This window comes from Mytilus trossulus, chromosome 1 (genome assembly GCF_036588685.1).
Source record: "Mytilus trossulus isolate FHL-02 chromosome 1, PNRI_Mtr1.1.1.hap1, whole genome shotgun sequence".
NCBI classification, from domain to species: Eukaryota; Metazoa; Mollusca; class Bivalvia; order Mytilida; family Mytilidae; genus Mytilus; species Mytilus trossulus.
In genome coordinates, this window is record NC_086373.1 from 8069053 (window position 1) to 8092836 (window position 23784).

At 31.4% G+C, this 23784-nt stretch overlaps 1 protein-coding gene across 2 annotated transcripts; it reads right to left on the bottom strand.

The window, feature by feature from the left end:
• Positions 1–1743: 1743 nt before the first annotated feature.
• On the bottom strand, positions 1744–16983 carry LOC134706520 (uncharacterized). Of its 2 annotated transcripts, none has more exons than XM_063565537.1 (6): positions 16835–16983; positions 12138–12350; positions 11370–11625; positions 10924–11058; positions 2676–3336; positions 1744–2093 (listed from the first exon to the last, which is right to left on the bottom strand). In XM_063565537.1, exons 1-6 carry the CDS (start codon positions 16864–16866, stop codon positions 1786–1788), a joined length of 1605 nt encoding a protein of 534 aa, XP_063421607.1. In that variant the 5' UTR covers positions 16867–16983; the 3' UTR covers positions 1744–1785. The 2 variants fall into 2 exon arrangements, with proteins under 2 accessions (XP_063421607.1, XP_063421614.1); XM_063565544.1 differs by lacking the exon at positions 16835–16983 and adding an exon at positions 13288–13322.
• Between the last annotated feature and the right edge of the window lie 6801 nt (positions 16984–23784).

The window sequence follows — 23784 nt, forward strand, 5'->3', positions numbered from 1 at the left end:
TTAATTTGAGTTCTCACAATTCCGTTAATTCAAATTATAATATTGTTTGTTTTGATTTAAACATTGATTAATAAGGTTTTTCTTCATATTTTATTCCCATGTTTGTTTTCGATTGTGACGCATGTATACCTTAAAATTCCATCTGATAAATAGCATTGATTGCTTAGTTTTTAAAAACAAATGATAACCGACTATAGTAAGTATAACTTAAAAACATCAATCATTAAAACTTGTCAGTACTATTTTAAATTATGTTTCTGAATAAGAATAAGGAGATTAGGTATGATTACCAATGAGACACCGTATTACCAAAGTGCAAACGAAATGGATGTAAGCAATTATAGGTAAACAATGTGAAAAAACCAATATCGTATATTCGATTATAAAAGGCCCCGAAAAGAGAAATATGAAACAATTCAATTTAGAAAACCGACGGCCTATTTTTAAAAAAAACCAATTTATAACATACAGAATGTTGCGATTACTGTGTTCTTAACCTTCCCCTAACCAGTGACATTGGCGTAACATCACAATATAAAAAAACATAATTTTGTTCGTATACTCAAAGTTCAAGTAGTTCAGACGTGATGTCTGTAATTGTTTCAAAGGTCTGAATACTAGACTTAAGTTGGTCATTATAATTTTTGCAATATTAAAAGAAGGTTCAGATACTGTTTTATGATCCTAACCAGAAATTGTGAATTGATTGACTTTATTTAAACGCAGTTTCAAACATTTTTTGTTGCTAAAAAGCAAGACAAAAGACATCACAAACATCAGGAAACTAAACATCAACCCTTAGTGTGTATTGTCTTAATATACAATTTATATTTGTTCAGAATATCAATAAAAACTATCAAATATTAAATAAGCCGGTACTAAGACCCGATAAAACTTTCAATTGAGGATCTTAACAAAAATTAAAAGACTTTGGTATATATTACTAGGGAGTATTTAATTATAAAGTATTCAATTTACATGTTTCCTATATAATTTATCTACTTTGACATAACTAGACCATATGAAATATAAAGCTCGTGATGATAAGCTAAAAGTACAAACTTAAACAATATAGAAAGCATTTACTTTTACGTCTGCAGATTCATAACATTTGAAGTTGATTATCAACGGTCATGATAAGATTTTGTTTTCAAACAAGTTGGTATTTAAAAAAAAAATAACAACATTTTACAAATTTCATTTTTTTTTATCCGTACTCAATTCGGATATTAAAATTCATTTATATAAATGATTAACATTTCTATTAATTCATCTTTTCTAACATAAAGATCACGAAGAGTCAAGAGCGAGTATTTCAAAATATTTTTTTCTATAAATGTTTAAATATTTGCTTATTGGTTTTAAATATGTTCAACTATACAACACTTGCAACGAATTTACCCGACAGAGTCATGATATATCGTTATGTAAAGTTAAAACTTCACTTTTTTTAATAAAAGTGACAGCCAATATATAAAAATGCCTCCTAAACATTAACACTAAACAACCAGCGTAGCTTCAATATTACCTGCGAACTAAATATGATTTACTTAATGCATTCAAATTTGCTTAAAAAGAATACCATGTTCTGTAAGCAGTCGTTTCTTCCTCTTTTATTCTTATTTAGGAAAAAATACGCGTGGACAATAACGGTTCCAGTTTTATGATACACCTAGTGCATTGCGACAATTAAAGTCACTTCAGTGATGATCTGGTAAAATTTAAACCTGGTAAGACAATAAGATGACTTCATTCTTTTATTAACAGGAAAATTTGTAAACGATTTCAAAGTTCAGAACCGACACAATGATGACATGTCAAAATGTTATCCGGATCAACCTCTCTCTTTATCGATAACAACCGACTATAATGTGGTCCCCAATAGTTTTGTTGCCAATTAGGCATGTATTCTGCAGCTTCGTTAACGTATGTTCCGTTGCCGTACGATATTAGGCGTTGACTGAGTTCTTTCCCTTTTTGAATATAGAAGTCCTCACGTTTGATGTCAGGTATTGCCACAACGCACCCAAGGCATAATCTGGCATGTCTAAAACCTGGATGAGTCGGGGTATCACTAAAATCAGATACTTTTCCTATAAAGAGAACCAGTTTATATCTGTTAAATTGTTATTGCTAGAATTGATTTTCATATATAGATTAAAAGAGTTAACTGCAAGGAAACATTTCATATAACGAAAATCAAGAAGACATTCAAGACCAGAGAGCTGATGAAAACTGGTGGCATATGAATATCAAAGATTCAATGTTATGCACTTTGCCGTGAGTTTTCATTTTCTTTTTCCACTTATTACTTGGAATGCTTTCTTTGTTCTTCCGCTCCTTTTTAAAGAGCGTTTCAATATCTTACACAACATCGACGTTTTAATCAGCGCTGTATATTGAATTAATATTTCGTTTGTACAAAGTTATATCGACGGATGGATATGTGAAAGTTAACGCATATCCTAACAACCAATATATATTTTTTCCTTTGGTCTCGATTGCCTTGCTGCCCATCTTTTCCGTTCCCAATTCCTAACTGGCGAAATTGCACAGAAAAAGGTTTCAAACTATGCGTAAGTAGAACGTGAATGGTAACTTTATTTAAACAATAAAACTTAAATACGCTCAGTCAAAAAACAAGCTACACAATAGATTAAACTTATTAAACTTACCTCCCAAATGAGTTCCAACACAGGCATACAAGGGGTTAGTGGCATTAATCGGCCGTGTCATTGTATCAACTATAAAGTCTAGAAAATTTGTATCTATTCCCGCTTCCTGTATAAACGACCCAGTGACGTACACTCTGCTCCATGGACTGTCAGTCATAACGCTTCCAAAGCCTTCCCAGAAGGTAGAGATGTTCCGAACAGTGTATTCTAATCTCCATTCGGGGTGGAAATCATTCCATAAATCCATATATTTCCTACTAGAATCATTCCATCCACCATAGTGGCAATACAAAAACCCTAAAGTGCCGACTACAGAGTCGTTTGTTTTAGTGAATTGTTGTGCATTTGAGAGAAATGAATATCCTCCCCATTCGTTAGGCATTCTTTTGACAAAATTTGAATAAAATTGCATTACCTCTTGACCAACTGAGGAGTTTCCATTTATGGATAATGGATAAGACATCGTAACCTTGACATATTGATGTTTGACCTTGTAAAGTTTGAAAGTAAACGATGATACGATTCCGAATGTTCCACCACCGCCTCCCCTTAGAGCCCAAAAGAGAGAGTTATCTGAAGTCACAGAAAAGCTCTCATCTGCATTAGTTATATGTGACGTATGATTGGTGCACTTAATTATACTCCCGTTCACTGTAATGACCTGTTCAGATAATAATATATATATATATGTATATAAGAAATTAAAATACTGAAGTTTTTTGTTTAATTTTCATGTTTCATGTTTTCATGGCCGAAGGACTTATATGATATGTTTGTGCTTATAAATCTTTAAAATTGGAGAAAAGGAATAAATTTTACACATAACCTCTATCACGTAAATTGCATATTTGACATATTTGTGTCACTGAATAGGCCTGGCGCATGAATATATTAGTTGGTTAACTCAAAAATATGTACCCCATGAAATTCAATATCTGATAAAAAAAAAAAAAAAAAAAAAAAAAAATAGAAAACTCTTATTATCATTCAAACGAATGTTTTTGTGTTTATTATTTAATTTTACAATTAACGTATAGTGAGAATACATTTTGTTAACGTCGGTTTTATATAAAGTTCGGTCAACGTCTTCTATCGAAATATAAACAACGTCAAGATCAACTAACGGAAGTCCTCTCGATCGATCATATCAACGTATTCCCTAATATGCAAGAATTATAGAGAGGAAATATAATAATGCCCTACATATTATATGGTCTGTCTTGACTAGATCAAGGTTTCAAAATACTAATATGTTTACAAGGAAAATTTAAAACATGTACTATATATTATTATTAGTGATTTCACGTGTTACAATTCTTTTAAAAGTCATACTCGATTAATCAAGAAAGTGACTAAGCAAGGACTATATGTTCTACAGTTGTTGTCCATTCGTTTGATGTGTATTAGCTTTTGATTTTTCCATTTAAGAGCCTGTCCATGAGAAAACCATGCAAAATAGTCCGGAATCAATATTTGCCAATCTTTATGAAACATTGTTTGTAGGTAAACCTTACCATAACTACTGTAAATAAATTTAATGTTTTGATCTGATTTATATATCTTGGCCGTAGGGGGCGCCACCTGTAATTTGGAAATTTTCGTATGAAAACCAATAGAAAATACACAAAATAAGCATATTTTGAAACAATATTTAATATATTTATAAGCAAATCATCAACAAAAGTGGCATCAATTGTAACACATAATACAAAGACCTTTTCATAGCCATATCTGCTATTTAAAAAAATTGAAGTTACCCAAGGGCAGATAACTCTGTAAATTTTGCAATTTTCAAAATTTCCTATTTTCTAAAAAATGCCAAAGTTCAAAGGGTTGTATATACTAAGATAACACTTTTATTTCTTTCTTTTTGCTTTTTTTACAATAATTCAAGTCTTGCTTGCTACCATATAACAGGTTTTGCTTTGCATTTGAATATTAAAAAAAATATTTCCATCTACTATCCCCCCTTTTTTTTTAAACCTGAAAAATTGATAAAATTCCAGATTCAATAAAGCAAACCGTGACTTATTTAAAATGGACACTGAAAGTGGGGTTTTATTCAGATTATACAAGAGATTAAATTTAATAAAATAATTCTTTTAAAATATCTTGGTGGGTATGGACAATTAAAATCATGGTGTTATTGGTTGGCAACAAATTTGAGCAAAGGCAAAATAAATAAATGACACACTTTTTGCAAAATAATAATTCTACTAGATATTAAAATTGGGTCTACATGAAAATTAATAAAAAGCAGACTACATAGAAATAATAAACACACAGTTTTTAGAAAATGAAGTTTGGTTGCTTGAAGATGGTAGGGGAGGGGGTGGCTAAACACCATTTTTTGCCTGTAAAAAACAAATTATTTTCTGTGAAAGTACTTTATCAAATATTGCTGAATTTTAAATAGAACTTAAAAAGGTTGATATGCTTAGATTCTAATACAAACCTATTGTGATAATGTATTTACAGATTTTAGAACAGTTCTATCAAAAAGGGAGATAACTTATCATATGGAGGTTAAATAGAACAAATGAACATATTTCAGAAATAAAGTAACCCCTTTGTTTCAACATATTTTGAAAAAAAATCATGAATAGTTAGTTTTTCCTTGCTTAAATTTATAGCTAACTTGTTTTTGCTAAAGCAGAAAAAGCTGTTTTTTATAAAAAAAAAAATAATAACATTAATTAACAACTACATGTCTATCTGATATCACTCGCCCCTCTTCTACAGAAAGTATGATTTTTTTAATATGAAAAACATAAGTGACCCCAAAATTTTATTACGAGTTTTTGTTTTTCCCTTAATGTAGCATTGGCCCATTAACAGGTTAAATATTATACTCCTTAGTGCCTTTATGTATAACTGTTTTCAGTTTACAATGCTAAGGTCTTGGATCCATAACCAACAGCCTGATGGTAAGTGGGGCAAGAAATAAATTCAATGAAATGCATTACTCTTGGCATGCTCAATCTGGAACGGTAGACCTTTGGTGGATTTATTAATTGTCCTGGAAATGTTAGTGTTGCATGTCTTCGGGCAGCATCAATTTTAAAAACACTCTGTTCTGGTACCAGTTCCATTAATCTTTCCTTTGTATGCTTATTTGCAAATAGGGATAAAATTTGCATCTGACTTAATCTGTTGTTCTGCTGTTGATAGGATGCAATCAATGCTTCAGTCATTGTGTCAGGTTTGTCTTCTTTAAATGATATCCACTTCTTGCACACATCCTTCAAAAGATTATTTTCTTGACCTGGTGCAACATACTGTGCAATCAGCTGGATAGCTTCTGTAATAATTTTGGTATACTATGAGGATGAACTTTTTGAGAGGCTAGTACATGGCAACTGTAGCTGTGAATTTGGTGCTGGAAAATTTCTGGAAAGCATTTTTATTCCGTGCAGCATTGAAAATATCTCTTGGGACCATGTTTTTTTCTTCCCAATCAGAGGTTGTGGTCTGGGAAAATGTCTGAGTGGAAAGTCACATTCTGATTCTGAAAAAAAAATTATAATGTTTTTTTTAGAATGTTGGTTCACTTTGAAATCTTTGGACCCTTTGAACCATTATGTAGACCAACTTATTTGAAAACGAGACCCAAAATTAAAAATCTGAATACACAGTAAGATTCGGCATATCAAAGAACCCCCATAATTTAATTTTTGATGAATTCAAACAAAATTTAATGTTGGACCCTTTTGACCTCAATGTGGACCAATTTGATAAAGATATCAAAGCATTCAAGAATAAAACCCCATTGAAATTGCCCAAGAAATAAGCAATTTATATAAAGCATTATAAAAGTATTGTTTTTCATCTTTTTGGCCCCTTCTTAGCCACTATTTCCTAAACAGTTTGGACCATAATACCCAGAAAATCAATCCCAACCTTCCTTTTTTGCTATGGAACTTTGTGGTATAATTTCTTAAAATCCATTCACCTACACAAAAGTTGTTGTCTGGATAACTAGAAAAATCATTATTTGGACCCCTTTTTATCCCCTTCATTCCTAAAACTGTTAGAACTATATATGTAACCCCCAAAATCAATACCAACCATCTTTTTTTTGGTTTCAAACTTTGTGTTTAGATTTTATAGAGATCCATTCACTAAAACTAAGGTTATTGTCCAGAAACTAAGTGTCTGCAAGCGTGATACCATTATACGAATTACAATTTTGTTAACTGTCTATGTGCATTCAGGTATTGCAGATCAAATTTATTTGTTCGTAGTGTGTTAATTTACTTTTTTTTATTGAGGTAAGCCTTCCAATTGATATTTAATCGTGGGGTTTTCTTTGTTGTGATGTTATGCTACTGTTTCAGAAAAAGGGAGAAGGTTTGGTATCATTAAAAAGTTTAATCTCGCTGCAAATGTTTGCACCTGTCCTACTGTCCTAAGCTAGGAATCTGTCGTACAGTAGTTGTCGTTTGTTTATGTAATTTATAAGTGTTTCTCGTTACTCGGTTTTTTATATAGATTAGACCATTGGTTTTCCCGTTTGAATGGTAATTTTGGGACCCATTATAGCTTTTTGTTTGGTGTGAAGAATTCTTGCCTTAAAATGAGAGAATCAATGTTATCCCCATTGCACATTGTCCCAGGTCAATAACTAAAAAATATTGTTTTTCTTTTAATATTTTATAAATTGAAATCTTAGCAAAATGAATATTGTTTTTCACACAAATACATGAGACTTTTATTTTTAAATTTGCTAATGAAAACCTATAAATCTGGCTCTTTACTTTCCACCTTTCTTGAATCAGAAACCATATAAGGACAGTAATATATAGAGCAAACCACAGATGACCAATTCTTCTTTTTTTTTTTTTTCTTTTTTTTTCTAAAAATTTCAAACTTGTATTTGTTCTTTTGTTAGATATTTTTTTGTTACTTTTTTGACAAACTTTTGATTTTTTTTCTTTTATTTCTCTCTATCCATTTTTTTTCTTCTTCAAAATTTTACTATAGAAAATAAAACAAAACATAGACAAATTAGTTTGCAGCAGAAAACTCAAACTGTTCTTTAGAATTAGTAATTGTAAGAATTATTAAAATTAACTTAATTATAATTATCTGTAATTGTATAACCTGCATTGTAAAGAATAATTTATATACTTTTGTATATTATCATGATCATGTATTGTGTTTTGATAAAATAAAATAAATATAAAAAAACTAAAAAAAAAAATATTGTTTTTCTTTAAATATTTTATAAATTGATATCTTAGCAAAATGGAGGCTTAGGAGCAAAACCAATGCTTATTTCCAAATTAGCTAAATAACACAGTAGCAATGTCCCCTGCTTGCACTTTAAAAAATCCACTTGTCTGAAATATTGCTGATATTAATTAGTACCTAAATCACTCCAAGAAAACTTAAGTTAGCATGGTTATTGTTCATTATTTGTTGAAATTTTACTAATAATCTGTTTATATCTTTTTTTTTTTTGGACATGATTGGTTCATGTCTGTCATATTTGTTGTTCGTTACTTGATATGTCGTAAATATGGGCCATTTGCTTTCATTCTTTTTTACTGTTTAAAATTTTACAGCCGACTATACTCTATTAGTTTTTTTTTTATTGATAAAGCCACTTCACTTAATAAATGTAATGGTAGTGGATAATTGTCTCTTTGGCAATCAAACCACATATCCTCATTCTTTTTATATATACATATATCATATATGTATATATGAAATAAATAAATAAATAAGGCAATTAGTTTTCTCATTAGCCAACTATGCAGTATGGGCTTTGCTCATTGTTGAACAAAACAGTGCAATAATTTCTGAATTGACAGTAATTTACTATTTATATGATAAAGGAATGGTACTGTAAGCACTTACTGGTGAAAACTAAATTATCAGATTCTTTTGCATTTGAAATTCCTGTTTATTTCTGTTAAAATTCGATATATCTTAAAGTGCCCTGTGGAAGTCAAATCATGCTAAATGTGCGTAACATTTTATAAACTTCTTTGTGATTGCTGACTTAATTATGACAGGAAAATTTTGATTCAGTTGGCAATTTTTTTTATCAATATTATTTGATGGCTTAATTCATCAATTCACAGTTGTTGTGAGTCAGTTTTCAAATTATTCTGCTCTAACCAGTGCTCGGGCTATCTTACACCTGCAATGAGGTGATATTGAAGCTTAACTGTTAACATGTACATTTGTACCACTCTGTGTTGACATGTGCATAGAAAATATAGCAACCCCCCCCGTAAAAAAAACCCAGAAATAAAATAAAATAATACCACCACCACCCAAAAAAAAATTGTCTCAGAATATCTCCCAAATATATTTTGTATGAATGACATTTAATGTTTTGTAAGAATTTAATTAAATTGAGTATTTCACATGAAGTGCATTTACATTTTTGTACATGTACATTGTATAACCACACCCTCCCCTTTTCCATACAAAGTTTTATCTAAAGAAGTTTTATCACACTTTTAAATCATACTAGAAATTTGTACCTGAACCAACTGGCAGAGATATTCTCTTTGTCATCCATAGCTCTTTGCATACTGATGCTGGTATGCCTCTGCTTGGTTTTGCAACACTCTGGTCTAGATGTGTAGGTGACTGGCACCTCCTTGTTTGACGCCTCCAATAATCATCCCTGTGTTTCGGGCATATGTTAATGTCACATGACGAATAATCTATTGAAAATATCCCACTTCTGTACAGTATCAAAAGCCCTTTTGGTAGTTCATAGTCCGTGGAGTTACACCCGGCAAGACTACGTAAATGGGTACTTATGGGTTTGTCACATTTGGTTATAGGGATACACAGGACATTTGAAGCATAATGCAATGATTGTCCACATTCAGCTTTATAAGCAAATGTACATTGCATTTCATTCTTTTTCTCATACTGCATTGTTATGCATTAATAACATAATTACAGATTGTCCATGAAATAATATAGCAGAAGATGTGGTTCCATTTTGTCTCCAATGTTAACATTAAAGAGTACAATCAGGGGAGGTAAATCAATCTTTTACTAGGGCACCATGAATTTTTTTTCTTAATTTTTCTGTACAGCCAGAAATTTAAGGTTAAGTTTGAAATTATTAAATCAAATATATATGTACCAAATAAATATTTAAAATTAGAACTGTTATGTCCTGATGAAAACTATGGCATATGAATATTGGATTAAGATAGGACAAATATTTTGATAATTAAATTCATCTAAAACCCTTGAATTTCTCAATTTTGATGTTAAAAAATTAATATTGTGTTCTAAAATTTTTCTCTTTAATTATTTTCTATATACTAGTAACTTTGAGTTAAAATTGAGGAGCTTGTTTAAAATGAAATAGTATATTCTGCTTGAAATTCTTTTTTTTTTCGTTAAAATTTTAGAATTTTTGACATGCTCAAAATGTCATTAAAAATTATTTGCAAAGCAAAAGCTTACAGATTCTGAAGATATCAACCTTATGAAACATAAAAAGCACAACAGAAACAAAATTCAGGTGTTATCTTGCAAATTGATAACTTTTAAAAACAGTAAGCAGCACCAACCTCTCTGTACCAATCATTTTTCAAAAGTTGGCATGGTGCCAATTCATAACATTTGACGGTAAAAACCGTTTTCTGCAGTTGAAAACATGTTTAACTTGCATTCTGTCAAAGAAAATTACTACATTTGCTATAAAAATGACAAAAAAAACAATTACAAAAATGACCATTTTTTCTTAAGAAAATGCTTGTGCCATTGCTTGGATGTGTTCTAAAAACAGAATTGCTTATTTCTAAAAATAGAATCAAATATTTGCACTTTTGATGGTTTACACAGAGTCCCTACATGGTATCCTTCCATATACATGTCACATAACATTATATTTCGAAACTAGCTTCCGGACGATTTTTGGCATATTGCATGGTTTTCTCATGGACAAGCTCTTAATTCAGGAGTTCCCGTTTTGAATTTTCCTCAGAGTTCTGTGCTTTTGTGATTTTACTTTTTCTATGGAGTTTAAAAATATTGTTAAAAGATTGAACTAGAAACAAAAATGTATTTCATCTGTTTAAGTAAAAAAATCCCTACCAAACAAAGAACCTGAAGTTATCCCTTATGTTACATTTGCTTCGGACACGAGACAATTCTTAAATATATAAAATGCACTCTTGTTAATAGTTGAATGTTATGTGCATTTGGTAATATTTTCCAACTTAGCTTTGTTTTGTACTAAAGAAAGAGATAAAAATAAGCTAACTGTCATTTCCAAAACTTGATCAACTGCCAATCCCAACATCCGGGACAATATGCTATGTCCTCCGCCTAGTGTGTATCCACTAGGGGACACTGTCTGAGAGCTGCCACCGACAATAACTCTGTTGTATTTATCCACCTGCAAAACAAAGCAAGATATGATTATATAAAAATTTGTTTATTACCACAATTGATATAACTATTAGAGGAGAGAAGAAATATGTCTTATATTTTTGAACATTTTGACACATCTTTTACTGAAAACCTTCCTAGTCTATTAAGTGATGCATTGCTATTTATCCGACTGTCGTTTTCTTCAGGATCAAGTAAGTTTCTTATTTGCATGGAAATAGCACACAAGTATATGACAATAATCAGTATTATCAAAGCATATTAGTTTTGTATGCACGTTGGTGGTCTTCATTAACTAGACATATTATGCATACATACTTCTTGGTAAATCTCTTGCCAATTTGCTCCACCTTCAACTGTTAATTCTCCGTCCACAGATCTTGATGAACCTAACTGTACTGTCATTTTTCTCATATATCCCAAGTTTATCTGAATACTACCAGACCAACTTGACCGACCTATGTAATCGTGACCAGACGACTTCACGACCACGTGCAGGTTGAATCTCTTGGCAAACAACATTGACTGTTTGATGTCGTCTGTTGATAGAACCATGACAACGATTGCTGGAAACCTGTAAATGTATAGCTCTTATTATTTCAATGATACACATGCATGTATATATACAATAATTATTGTCAATAAATCATAAAATGTTTGATTTGAATTTAATAATTACAGATGACTAAAATAAAGATGAATATATATGTTCTCCAAGTGTAATTACTAACTTTACTAATAATAAATGCTTAATATTTTTGTTTGAATCAAAGAGATAGATATAAAATCCTTCTCGTTATTTAAAAAACATAAAAATTACCAGTTCTGTACATTTTAAAAAGCCTGTCTGGACAACGGTAGTGGTTTATTAGCAAATACGATAATACTCGCATTTTATGAATTGGTTTCCTTTTATTACAAAATCGAGACGGAGACATTTCAGAGTAGACGAAAAAAAAATTGTTTTTGTTTTGAAAATTTATTAAAAGTCAAATGACAGCGTGGGCATTTTCCTACTCTTTTTCTTAAGTTAGCCCTTTTTTTTCTTTTTTTTTTCGTTAACTTTTACATGTTTTTGAATATTACCTTGTGAATAATTTGTTGTGCATATTTATAACATCTGTGTATGTGTTGTTCGACGGGAGTACAACGAATCCATCAATTGTATTCTGGAACATTGCAATTTCTGTCAAGGACGGGAAGCAGTCATTGCCGGGGTAACATCGTGTGTTACAAGTTTTTGTTACTGCAGTAGCAAACACAACTAGTACTCCAGCAGCTAACATAAGTTGAAACAGGCTGCCAAAAAAAAGATAAGTAAGGAAATATATTTTTAACTGTAACGGAGTATACTGGTGTGAGGTTTGCTGTGAAAACACTACAGTGTGCGAGGCTGATTTAAATTTGATAAATAACACAACAGCCTAAATATTTAAACTCAATATTTTTGTTTTTAAAAATTGTATTGGTGCTTCAAAATTCCTGGAAGAGTCTACGGGTAAATCGACTTCTACGGAAATTTCGTTTGTTGGAAATTATTTTTTTTCAGTTTGCATGTTCTTTGATACTACTGCATTTATAAGTTCCATTTAATTTATGGTTTCCAATTTCAAATCTGGAATTATAAGTAGCCATATCAATTTGAGCTCTTCGCCCAACAAACTGTTTGTAAATAAACGCGTAAGAATATATTAGTTACGACTACAGGTATCTGATAAAATTCTAATCTTGTAATTGATTCCATGCAAATTAGAATTCAGAAAAAAAAACTGCATATAATATATTATGGAAAACGAAATAAGCGTCACCTTTTAAATAAGTGTAAGTTGATCAAACTAATTGTCGATCGAAAGATAATTTAATCAAATTAGAAAAAGGAAAAACAATTTTATGGCCAAACTGGATATACGTAACAGAATACGATTCCATCTAAATGAATTATAGAAATACAAAATGGAGCTGCAGTGTTTTGTCCTGGTATCTTCTTTTCTTGTTGCATTAACTTATTTCAGATCAGCTAAACTAATATAATTTCGACGGACTTGTATTGGTTACACAAACGTGTCCTTCTGCAGAAAGGGAACATATTGTCTGATCAAGACTGAAATCTAGGTAAAAGGAAAACTAGCCAGTTCTTTTTATGTGTGACTATTTTACAGCGAATCCTTAAAGCTGAACTTAATACTATCACCATCAATTTCCATATCACTTATTTGAATATTTATAAATGTCTTACCTTGCCATTTTGACTGTCCTTTTCAACGATACATAATTATGTAACTTATTACTTTTAGATATTTTCCTATCTCAGCAGCAAAACTATTTAAACTAGTGGACATTCGTTTGACAATGTAGTAGTTCAGATTGAGGTCAACATTACATAAAAATGAATAAACAAAAACTTTTTATAAAATACGACAAATCACATAATTTTTATTTGATTATTTCAAGGCAAGAATAATTAGCAATAAATTATTGCTTACTTGTTTGAGAGTTTATGTAATCCAGTGGAAGTTCACTACCTGGGCGTTTTAATTGTTAAATGTAATAGTTTCATTAATAAAGTACCATAAAAAAATGTTTCGAGACTTACATTGATGGAACCATTTTTTTTTTAATTACCACAAAGTAATGAAGAAGCATTCAGAGATTGACAAATTGTAAAAAAAAATAACATATATCTTGTTTGTTTCTGTATTTCCTGTTGGCAACGATAAATGTTCTTGTAAACGAATTATGACTTCGATTGCCACTTCGTACATATAACTATTTACCTTTTGAAAATATGATTTACAACGTGACGTCATTAGTCTAATGCGTCATCTTGATTTATTATTGTATTGTGAATTTGCAGTATCAGCTGATAAGTATTTGAATATGATAACCGACTAGATAAGTAAATATTGACAATTAAAATGTCTGTGAAATCTAAAACTTTTGATTTGATCAATTTAAAAACGAATTTTAAGCATGCAACTTCAATAAATTTAGATAACACACAGAAGCATTTACTAACATTACAACAGGTCCCTATGATACGTATGAAATCTACAAAAAGTGACTGAAAAAATGCATTTAAGTGATGCAAGCCGCAATCAAATGAATTAAGTTTCGTCATAGATTGTCCATAACCATTACGGATATCATAATGACTTGAATGATAGGAATATTTCTTACACATATATCTAACTTTTTCTTTTAGTAATAGTGTTTCCATGGTTTCTTTACTGCCACCAACATAAATGTATTCCATAACGCGTATTTACTTTATGTGCATGTTAATTATTCAAGATATACAGAAATACAAAAGACTACTTTTAATTCCGCAATATGTTGATTCGCTGGTTCAATGTCAAAATAAAGTACCAATGTGAAAAGAATAAGGATTGAGGACCCTAGAATTTCGATATGGAGAGAAATGGAACCCTCGGGAGGAAACCTCCTTCAGCAGTAGCATCGATACAGTAGTTTTAAACAAGCTCCCCAAAATCATTGTGAGATCTGCAAATTTAAATATAGTCCAGCAAAAGCTTGCTTTAAAAAAACATGATACTGAAAAAACGATAGCTTGCAAATTATTCAAAAAAAAATTTTGGTTTTTAAGCCATAAGTAATAAATAATTCTTGTATCTTTAGTGAAAGATGAATTTTCTATTATATCTGTTTGTTTTGTTCCCACATAGTTGTCAATATAAAGGAATTTGATGCGACTGTCATACAAATGAGTGGTTTAGCTAGTTATAAAACCAGGTTCAATCCGCCATTTTCTACATAAGAAAATGCCTGTACCAAGTCAGGAATACGACAATTGTTATTTGTTTGATGTGTTTTGAAATTTGATTTAGCCATTTGATTAGGGACTTTCCTTTTGAGGTTTTCCTCGGAGTTCAGTATTTTTGTGATTTCACTTTTGATGTATTTGAGAGTTTTATTTTACCATTTGATTAGTGACTTTCAGTTTTGAATTCTTCTCGGAATTCAGTATTTTTGTGATTTCACTTTTTTTCCAAACTGACATGTGCCTCTTTCATTTGTAGTAAAACGTAAAAATAACCTTATTAAATTATTTATAGTTGTTTAAAATTAAGATTGTAAATTTGACGATGGACCGGGGGGATTTGAACTAAAGGTTTTTTAATATATATATTTGACTGCGTTTTTTACATCCCACAATAGCTTGTTCAATTATTTGTCTTATACAAAATAGCTGTCGTAAACCACATACGTATTCTATTTTTCTATAATCTCGTTTTCCGTTCCTCAATCAATAGAGTTCAATTAATGGGGAAACAACTGGCTTACCCGAGAACATTCAGTTTAAGGGTGTTTTCTTCTTGCATATTGGTCTCATTAAAACTGTTATTGATTTTGGTAAAACAAAGACTGGACTAGGGTTTACACAAATTCCTATCTAGACTTCTACCGTTTAGCAATAAACACCGACTTAGTGGCTGTCTTATAGGAAGAGCTTGTGACGCTATTTGAGGCTTGATCACCGATTTTGAGACACATGGAACAGATAACTAGAACACATAATTTGTAACAACTACTCAAGTGAAAACATTTGAAAACAGACTAGACACTTACTGCAAAGTTTATCCATTGAAATAAGACTATACAATTAATATGGACAACACTCAATAAAAGTAACCGGAAAAGAAGACACAGGCAACTGTCATGTTGCTCATGTTATTACAAATCCGGTAAATAGTCTAGTTCGGTAGGTCACATTCACGAAAGAGAAGGGGATTGTAGTTACGACGTTAGGAACATATTCGATATAATCTGTGGGACGGTTATTCCATAACGGTCAACCAACTCGTGATGGTGTCCGTAAACCAACGAAGGGTTGATTTCAACTTTACCATTTGGAACTTTGGGTTTAATTTTTTGATCCTCAATGATCTTCACCTTTGTCCTTGTTTGGCTTTATGAATATTTTGATATGAGCGTCACTGATGAGTCGTATGTAGACGAAACGCGCGTCTGGCGTACTAAATTATAATCCTGATACTTTTGATAACTATTTAATAGCTTCCTTGTAAGCAGCAACCCTCTATCAAGAAAACCATGATAGGAAATATAAGCACGGGAATATTGTATCAATTGGAAGACATATACCTCGTATACAGTAGTTCACGTTTGGAAAGCTGAATTCATCTCTTTTGTCGTAAAGTTTTCTTTTCAACCGACCCTCATTGTCAATTTCTAGATGTAAGTCAAAATATCTCAAGTCTCGTCTACGTGACTGCGTTCCAGGAAAGACATAAATGGCATTTTATAACTATTCAGTATTGAACCTTGGACCTGAGTAAAACATGTTAACCTTTCATACATTGTAATTACTTTAAAAAAAAATGGTCAACTTTGGAATAGTGCGTCTGTTCGTAATATCCTTTTTATTGTTATTTGTTTCCTGCTAAGGAACTTATTTATTACTTATTATTACATAGTTCTAGTATCATAAGTAAATACTGTGATTGATTTACAGGTTTAACCAAACGTAAGGTGTTACCAAATACTGCTAACCGATTATTAAAAGTCAATATTAACGAGTAAACTTTATCTACAATCAGTATCACAGCACTCTCCAAATTAGAAGTGAATGTTCGAGACAGCTACACGATGGAATGGTGGCATGTCAAATAAACACACCTTGGTCATAAAGATATTACACATCTAAGAGTGATGGGTCTTGTGAAGACGAAACGCGCGTCTGGCGTAATAAATAATAAGCCTGGTACCTTTGCTAACTATTGATTACTATAATGACTGGATCTTACCTGAATGTTACACAGGACTGAAAAGCGATCATGTTTTGACAATAATCTGCGTTCCTCTACATTCGTGTTCTCTCTTTTTATGGTTTCAGTTTGACATGCAGGATTTTTGTTTAAAGTCTTGATAAAAAAAACGGTAATTAAACTAATGGCGGTCTACAAACAATTAGAAATAATTCTACTTTAACAACACATCGTATATAAATCAAGCCAGTGAAAAGAAAATGGATATTTTTTTCTTTCAATTTCCAATATACTGAAAACTTTGCATTGTATAAATTTAAAACTAGATAACCATCATTCTGTATAGCTCTTACCTGTTGAACAGACCGGAGTACCTTTACGGGATTTGTTAACTTCTTGAAAGTTGATATCATCAAGTAGTGATACTATTATTTAGAAACAGATGAGTGCGAAATAATGTAAGATTAGTGTAAGAATATAGGGTTATTGCATGAATATTGGGGAATATTGTCCCGAGTAGAATTTTATATGGCACGAGCTTGCGTGTGCAATATAAGTTCTAAGAGGGACAATATTCCCCAACATTCATGCAATAACCCTTTTATTGTATAGCAATATAATATTTGAAAGTAAAAATTGGTTTAAACTAAGATTTTGTTGTTGATGATCATGAATTTTGAAGGTTTATTGCACTAGTGTAATAATAGAATTTATTTAACTTTTGGTTACTTTCTTTTGGAAATATTATATTTCTATGCAATTAAACAATTTACTGTACACAATTATTATAAGATACCAAACTGTGTGGATTCGCAGTGTTGGTGATACATGTGTAATAAGAGGCGTGTACGGTATCGCATCTTTCGGATTTTATACAATTTGGTAGTGTAACCTTGATTTTTTTGTAATATTTATCGAACTCGGAATGTCTCTTCTTGCTATTTATATATATATATATATATATTTAAGAAAGACTACATGTAGTTAGAAATAACTAGTCATTGAATTTTTATTTGCGTGAAATGTTTGCTTCTATGGTATTATGTTTGTTCTACTTCGACTTATGATTTTGATTATCTCTCGTTATCTTTTTATTGTGAATTTTTTGATTAAGTGTTTTAGCTACTGTAATAAGTCGACACATAAAAGCATCATCTTGATTTATTATATCCGAATATATTTGCAATTGCAATTGAAAAGTATTTGAATATGATAACCGACATAAGTAAGTTCAACATTGACACTGAAAGTAGAAATGTCTGCCAAGACTGAATTTGTTTGGGTTTAATGACTAATGTTAACAGTACACTTTAAACAAAGAAGACACATTAACCATTCCTGTTGTTAATAAAACCTACGTACGTGGGAGTAACAATAAACGGAAAAGGCATATTTCTAAAAAAAGCATCAATAGTCAAGATAATCTGTCAACATTATGGCAAGAAAACAAACAAACGGAAAACGACATCATTTTATCGATTATGACATCACCAAATGAAACTCATCACCGAATTGTACTCACCATGGCATAACATAACAGGTGCTGCTATAGTTGATCTTTGCATGTCTACCATCAGAGAGCACACACAAAAAAAACACGTCGGATTTGTGTTGCTCAATTATTAATTTCTGTATATAGGTATGTTTCCGTTCTGCCTTTAATAATGAGCAAAATCCAAACCATATATTACGGTATAATTGGCCCGAGGAAAACAATTATGTGAAGTCATTAAAAGTATAAAACCATTGATTTTATTAAAGCTAATAGATAAGAACGAAAACAAAAACAACACTAGACAGCAGGCTAGTGGCTTCATTCAGTTTATTGTTGTCGAGTTAAGCAGCCGAACACTCTACAAAACCATTCACTTTATCCGAACGAAATATCAAATCAGTTGAAAATTACTCTTGACCAACATGATGAGATCTTACCTCAAAATAACAGACACCATGCACAAGGTACTAATATTATAAGAATAACCACAGTTGGTGAAAGCTAGTTCAAATCTAATAATACACTAACAAGTCAACCATATTTTTGAAGACGACAATTTACATTGTAATATCTCCAATGGACAATTTTAAGGACGTACTAAGCTAAAAGCATTCGTGCATTGGTGAAAAATAAATTTCGAACAGCCGAAGCACAATGCCATTTAATAACTGTTTAACGGATTTGTAATAACATTAACATCACGACGGGTGCCACATGTGAAGCAGGGTCTACATACCCTTCCGGAGCACATGAGATCACCCCCAGATTTTGATTGGGTTCGTGTTCCTCAGTCTTTAGTTTTCTATGTTGTGTCTTCTGTACTAATATTTGTCTGCTTGTTTTTTTATTTTTAGCAATTTCGTTGTCAGTTTATTTTCGATGTATGAGTTTGACTGCCCTTCTGGTATCTTTCGTCCCTTTCTCTAATAACTGGATAGTAATATAGACTTGTAATTAAACTATGGATACAATAATAAATGTAAGTAGCGATACAAATCTATTTTCAAAGTACGCACAATTTTTAGTTGATTGCCTTTCCCCCACTGTAAGCTATGGAATATCATTATCAACACGACGGGTGTCACATGTGGAACAGAATATGCTTCTCTTTCAGAGCACTTCAGATCAACCCCGGTTTTCTTGGGTTTGTGTTACTCAGTTCTTAGTTTTCTATGTTGTGTTTGAATACTGTTATTTTCTATTATGTCTTTTTATTTCTTTCTTTTTTTTTTTTTACATATAATTGTCAATTTTAGGGAAGGGCTATTTGCCATTCAAAGACTCTATGTTTACAATGTAAATAAGAAAACATAACCCGATAAATACTAATTTTTGGCAGAGACCGAAGCTTGCGTTAATTGTTTTGTCTACCAATGATCTATTGGATAATGTTCCAGAGGGAAAAATCTCTCGGTAACATGATTGCCAAAATGTAATAAGTACCGATTGCGAACTGTGAAAATGCTATACAAATCACTGGTTACGTAGAACCTGAATCACACCCCTTGGAGATGGGGACATTGACTTTAGACATAAAACGGGCTTAAGTTGGCTTATGTCATGCTTCGTACAGTCATAGATTCAGCGAAGAGAAAAATGCATACATCTGACGTACTAAGCTATGAAAGGAAAATATGTTCCCTGAAAGAAATTTACAAATACCGACAATAGTCCAACACCATTGGAAGTACTGTCTACATCATCAACTGCTATTTGTTCTAGTATGCCAAATGATGTGGATGATTTTCAGCTACAAAACTTTTTGTCTGATGATGGCTAACGTTTTGAATGACTTTACCAACTTTGAAACGCATCACGTGATCAGAATAAATAAAAGTGTAAACATTGCTCAACGGTACTTATATAAGAAGATAATAAACATAATTTGTAAAAAAAAAAGATATTGACACTGACGAAGGGTTAATATTAAGCCGAAATATTTGTCAGCATGATTATATGTATTATATATTAGTCCATTTTTAATAGTATAATACTGGGTATCATCTAAATGTTTGCTCTGACATCTACTTTCACGGGGTAAATATTTTCTTTATACTATCTACTTATATCTGATCTGTATGCATAACCCTTGTTGTCATGTGAGATTTCTGTTGCGTGGCGTCTTGTTTGTCTCTGTATTATCTGTAGGCAATGGTGTTGTTTGTTCTTAAACGACTTGACTTAGATTGCCACTTGTTACATATATCTACTTACTTTCAAAACTGGAATTACTAGGTGACGTCATTAGTCTAATGCGTCATCTTGATTTATTATTTAATGATATATTTTCAATAACAGTTGATACGTATTTGAATATGATAACCGACTAAAATAAGTAAATATTGACACTTAATACACAGTGGAGGCTAAATCTATTTTGGTTTGAACAATGAACCTTCAACAAAGATGACACACAGATGCATCATATTTATATATAAAATTTAATTATTTATATTTTGTTTTTAATTAAGCAATATACGACTGAATATTCGATATCTAACTCTATCTAATGATGAAATTCAATTTCATCGACGTCATTGACTTTCAATAGGAGGTTATTTCATTAAGAGTGTTGTTGCTTCCCTTTAACAATTTTTTTGACAAATCATTCTCCTCGGGACACATCGTTTTAAAACAAAGGACTCTATGTCCCACTCACACTATCTAACATTTCCGAGTTCAGGGATTGATCTATTTTCAAAATTGTCATATTTAATTCAATTTTGCATCATAATGAGCTTCTTTACCTAGTTTAAAAAGTTATTTGAAAACAACTTTATAGCAACTTCGATCACAACTAAATTTTGATAAGTTCGTGTTTGTCAGTCCGGAGTATTTTATATTGTTTTTTGTGTTGTGTTGTTTGTCCATTCCTTGTTAAGTCATGGCGTTGTCAGTTAAGGATTAAGGGTTTAAATTCTATTTTCATGTTGCTCTCACGATTGTACATGGCATTATGTTTCCGAATTCTGTGTGATGTTCGTTCAATCATTGGATGGAAGTTTTAATTTGTGGTAGTTAATAGAGTTCGAATGTTCCTCGGGTATCTTTCGCCTCTATTAACTACCATAAATAAAAACTTCCATCCAATGATTGAAAGAACATCACACAGACTTGGGAAACACAATGCCATGTACAATCGTGAGAGCAACATGAAAATAGAATTTAAACCTAAGGTTTTAACCTCTTTATTTTTTATGCAGACATAATAAGATGAGGTAGGAATAACAATGAGACACCTTTCCATCCAAGTAACAATTTTGAAAAGTTAACCATTATAGCCATTATAGGTCAAAGTACGGTCTTCATCTCGGAGCCTTAACTCACACCGAACAGCAAGTTACAAAGGGCACCAAATATGACAGTGAAAAAAGATTAAAACAGGACTAATCTGAATAAAAAACGGGAAACGAGAAACATTTTTGAACCACATCAGCAAAAAACAACCACTGAACACCAGCGTCCTGATTTAGGACAGGTGCAAACACATACAATGGGGTTATACGTTTTAATATGTACCCACCTTCATCCTTACCTGAAGCTATGGTGTGACTTAACAGCAAAGAAACACATACATACTATAAAATAGCAATTGAAATTGAAATTGCTCAACTCAATCAATAGTTATCAAAGGTACCAGGATTATAATTTAATACGGTTTTTTTATAAATGAACTTTATCATATACTTAAAAGCAAAATGAAATAAAAAAAAATGGGGTCACCGTTCATTAAAGCTCATAATCTGCCTCCGGAAGAAGCATACATTTTTGTTAATGTCCTTTTTTCTGTTGAACTAAAAGGAGAAATAGAGGTACATTAATATCGAAATAAAAAAATAACCTAATTACAGAAATCGCTTAAATTTTACAATTATTTAGTTTATGAACAGCTTTTTTGAAAACAATAATAAAAAATATAGGTCATCGATGAGTAAAAAAAGATATTTCAAATTTAATGCCAAAAAATGGCATTTTTGCACCAAAGGGAAATAATTTGGAGCTTTTTCAATTGCTATTTTATAGTATGTATGTGTTTCTTTGCTGTTAAGTAACACCATAGCTTCAGGTAAGGATGAAGGTGGGTACATATTAAAACGTATAACCCCATTGTATGTGTTTGCACCTGTCCTAAATCAGGACGCTGGTGTTCAGTGGTTGTTTTTTGCTGATGTGGTTCAAAAATGTTTCTCGTTTCCCGTTTTTTATTCAGATTAGTCCTGTTTTAATCTTTTTTCACTGTCATATTTGGTGCCCTTTGTAACTTGCTGTTCGGTGTGAGTTAAGGCTCCGAGATGAAGACCGTACTTTGACCTATAATGGCTATAATGGTTAACTTTTCAAAATTGTTACTTGGATGGAAAGGTGTTTCATTGTTATTCCTACCTCATCTTATTATGTCTGCATAAAAAATAAAGAGGTCAAAACCTTAGGTTTAAATTCTATTTTCATTTTGCTCTCACAATTGTACATGGCATTATGTTTCCCAAGTCTGTGTGATGTTCTTTCAATCATTGGATGGAAGTTTTTATTGTATGCACATTGAACGACAAATTTATGTGACGTATAAAATTTTAGAGGAATACAACACAAATTCATATTACAGTCCTAAGTATGAAATTGTGCAAATTATAATGACATATTGTTATTCTAAACTGTTTCCAAAAATTGATCACTCTGATGATCATAAAAACATTTTATTAAAATAAAGTATGTCAATAAAAGTTTTTATTTTGTAAATATTGCCGGTATTTATAACGACCATTCTGTTAAAGACCAAACTCTTGGATATTTTGATAATACTGAACTTCCTCTTATTTGTAATATTTAAAAGAAATCTACCCTGAAATATGTGTTTAATTATAGCCAATTGTGTAAAGATGTAAATATCATTGAAAATACATCTATGTCGTGTAATTGCAGAAATTGCAGAAATTCCGAATACACCTATGGCCCCATTTCCCATGTCATTACCTTAACATCGTTCGCAACCGAGAGTTAAAGTCATTCCTCAGGAAAGGACCTAAATATAGTCTCCCCGTCAATTATCAATTGGAATGAGTGTCGTAATATCATCCACGACTCACTCCGTACCTACTGTTTGAAATGGGTAAAACGAGAAAAAGGTGACTAAAAATTCAGTAATGAAGATAGATGATATTCGAATACAACATATTAAAGAACATTTTACTCTTAACAACAACCATAAAGACCATATTTCGCGTATCAAACATAAATTAAAAGAACTAGCCAGGGAATTTGTTTTTTGTCCCGGCTGATAAGCTGCTAATAATATCATTTTTGTTTGACGTAAATTTTTATGTAGAGGTTCTGAAAGGAAATCACGAATTCACCGACATCTGTAACAAGCACAAACTTTTAGCTACTTCTTTACAAACAGAACCAAAAACAATGAAAGTCCCAACTATGTACTGGCTTCCGAAGCTACACAAAAAGCCTTACAAATATAGATTTATTTCATCTTCAAGCCATTGTT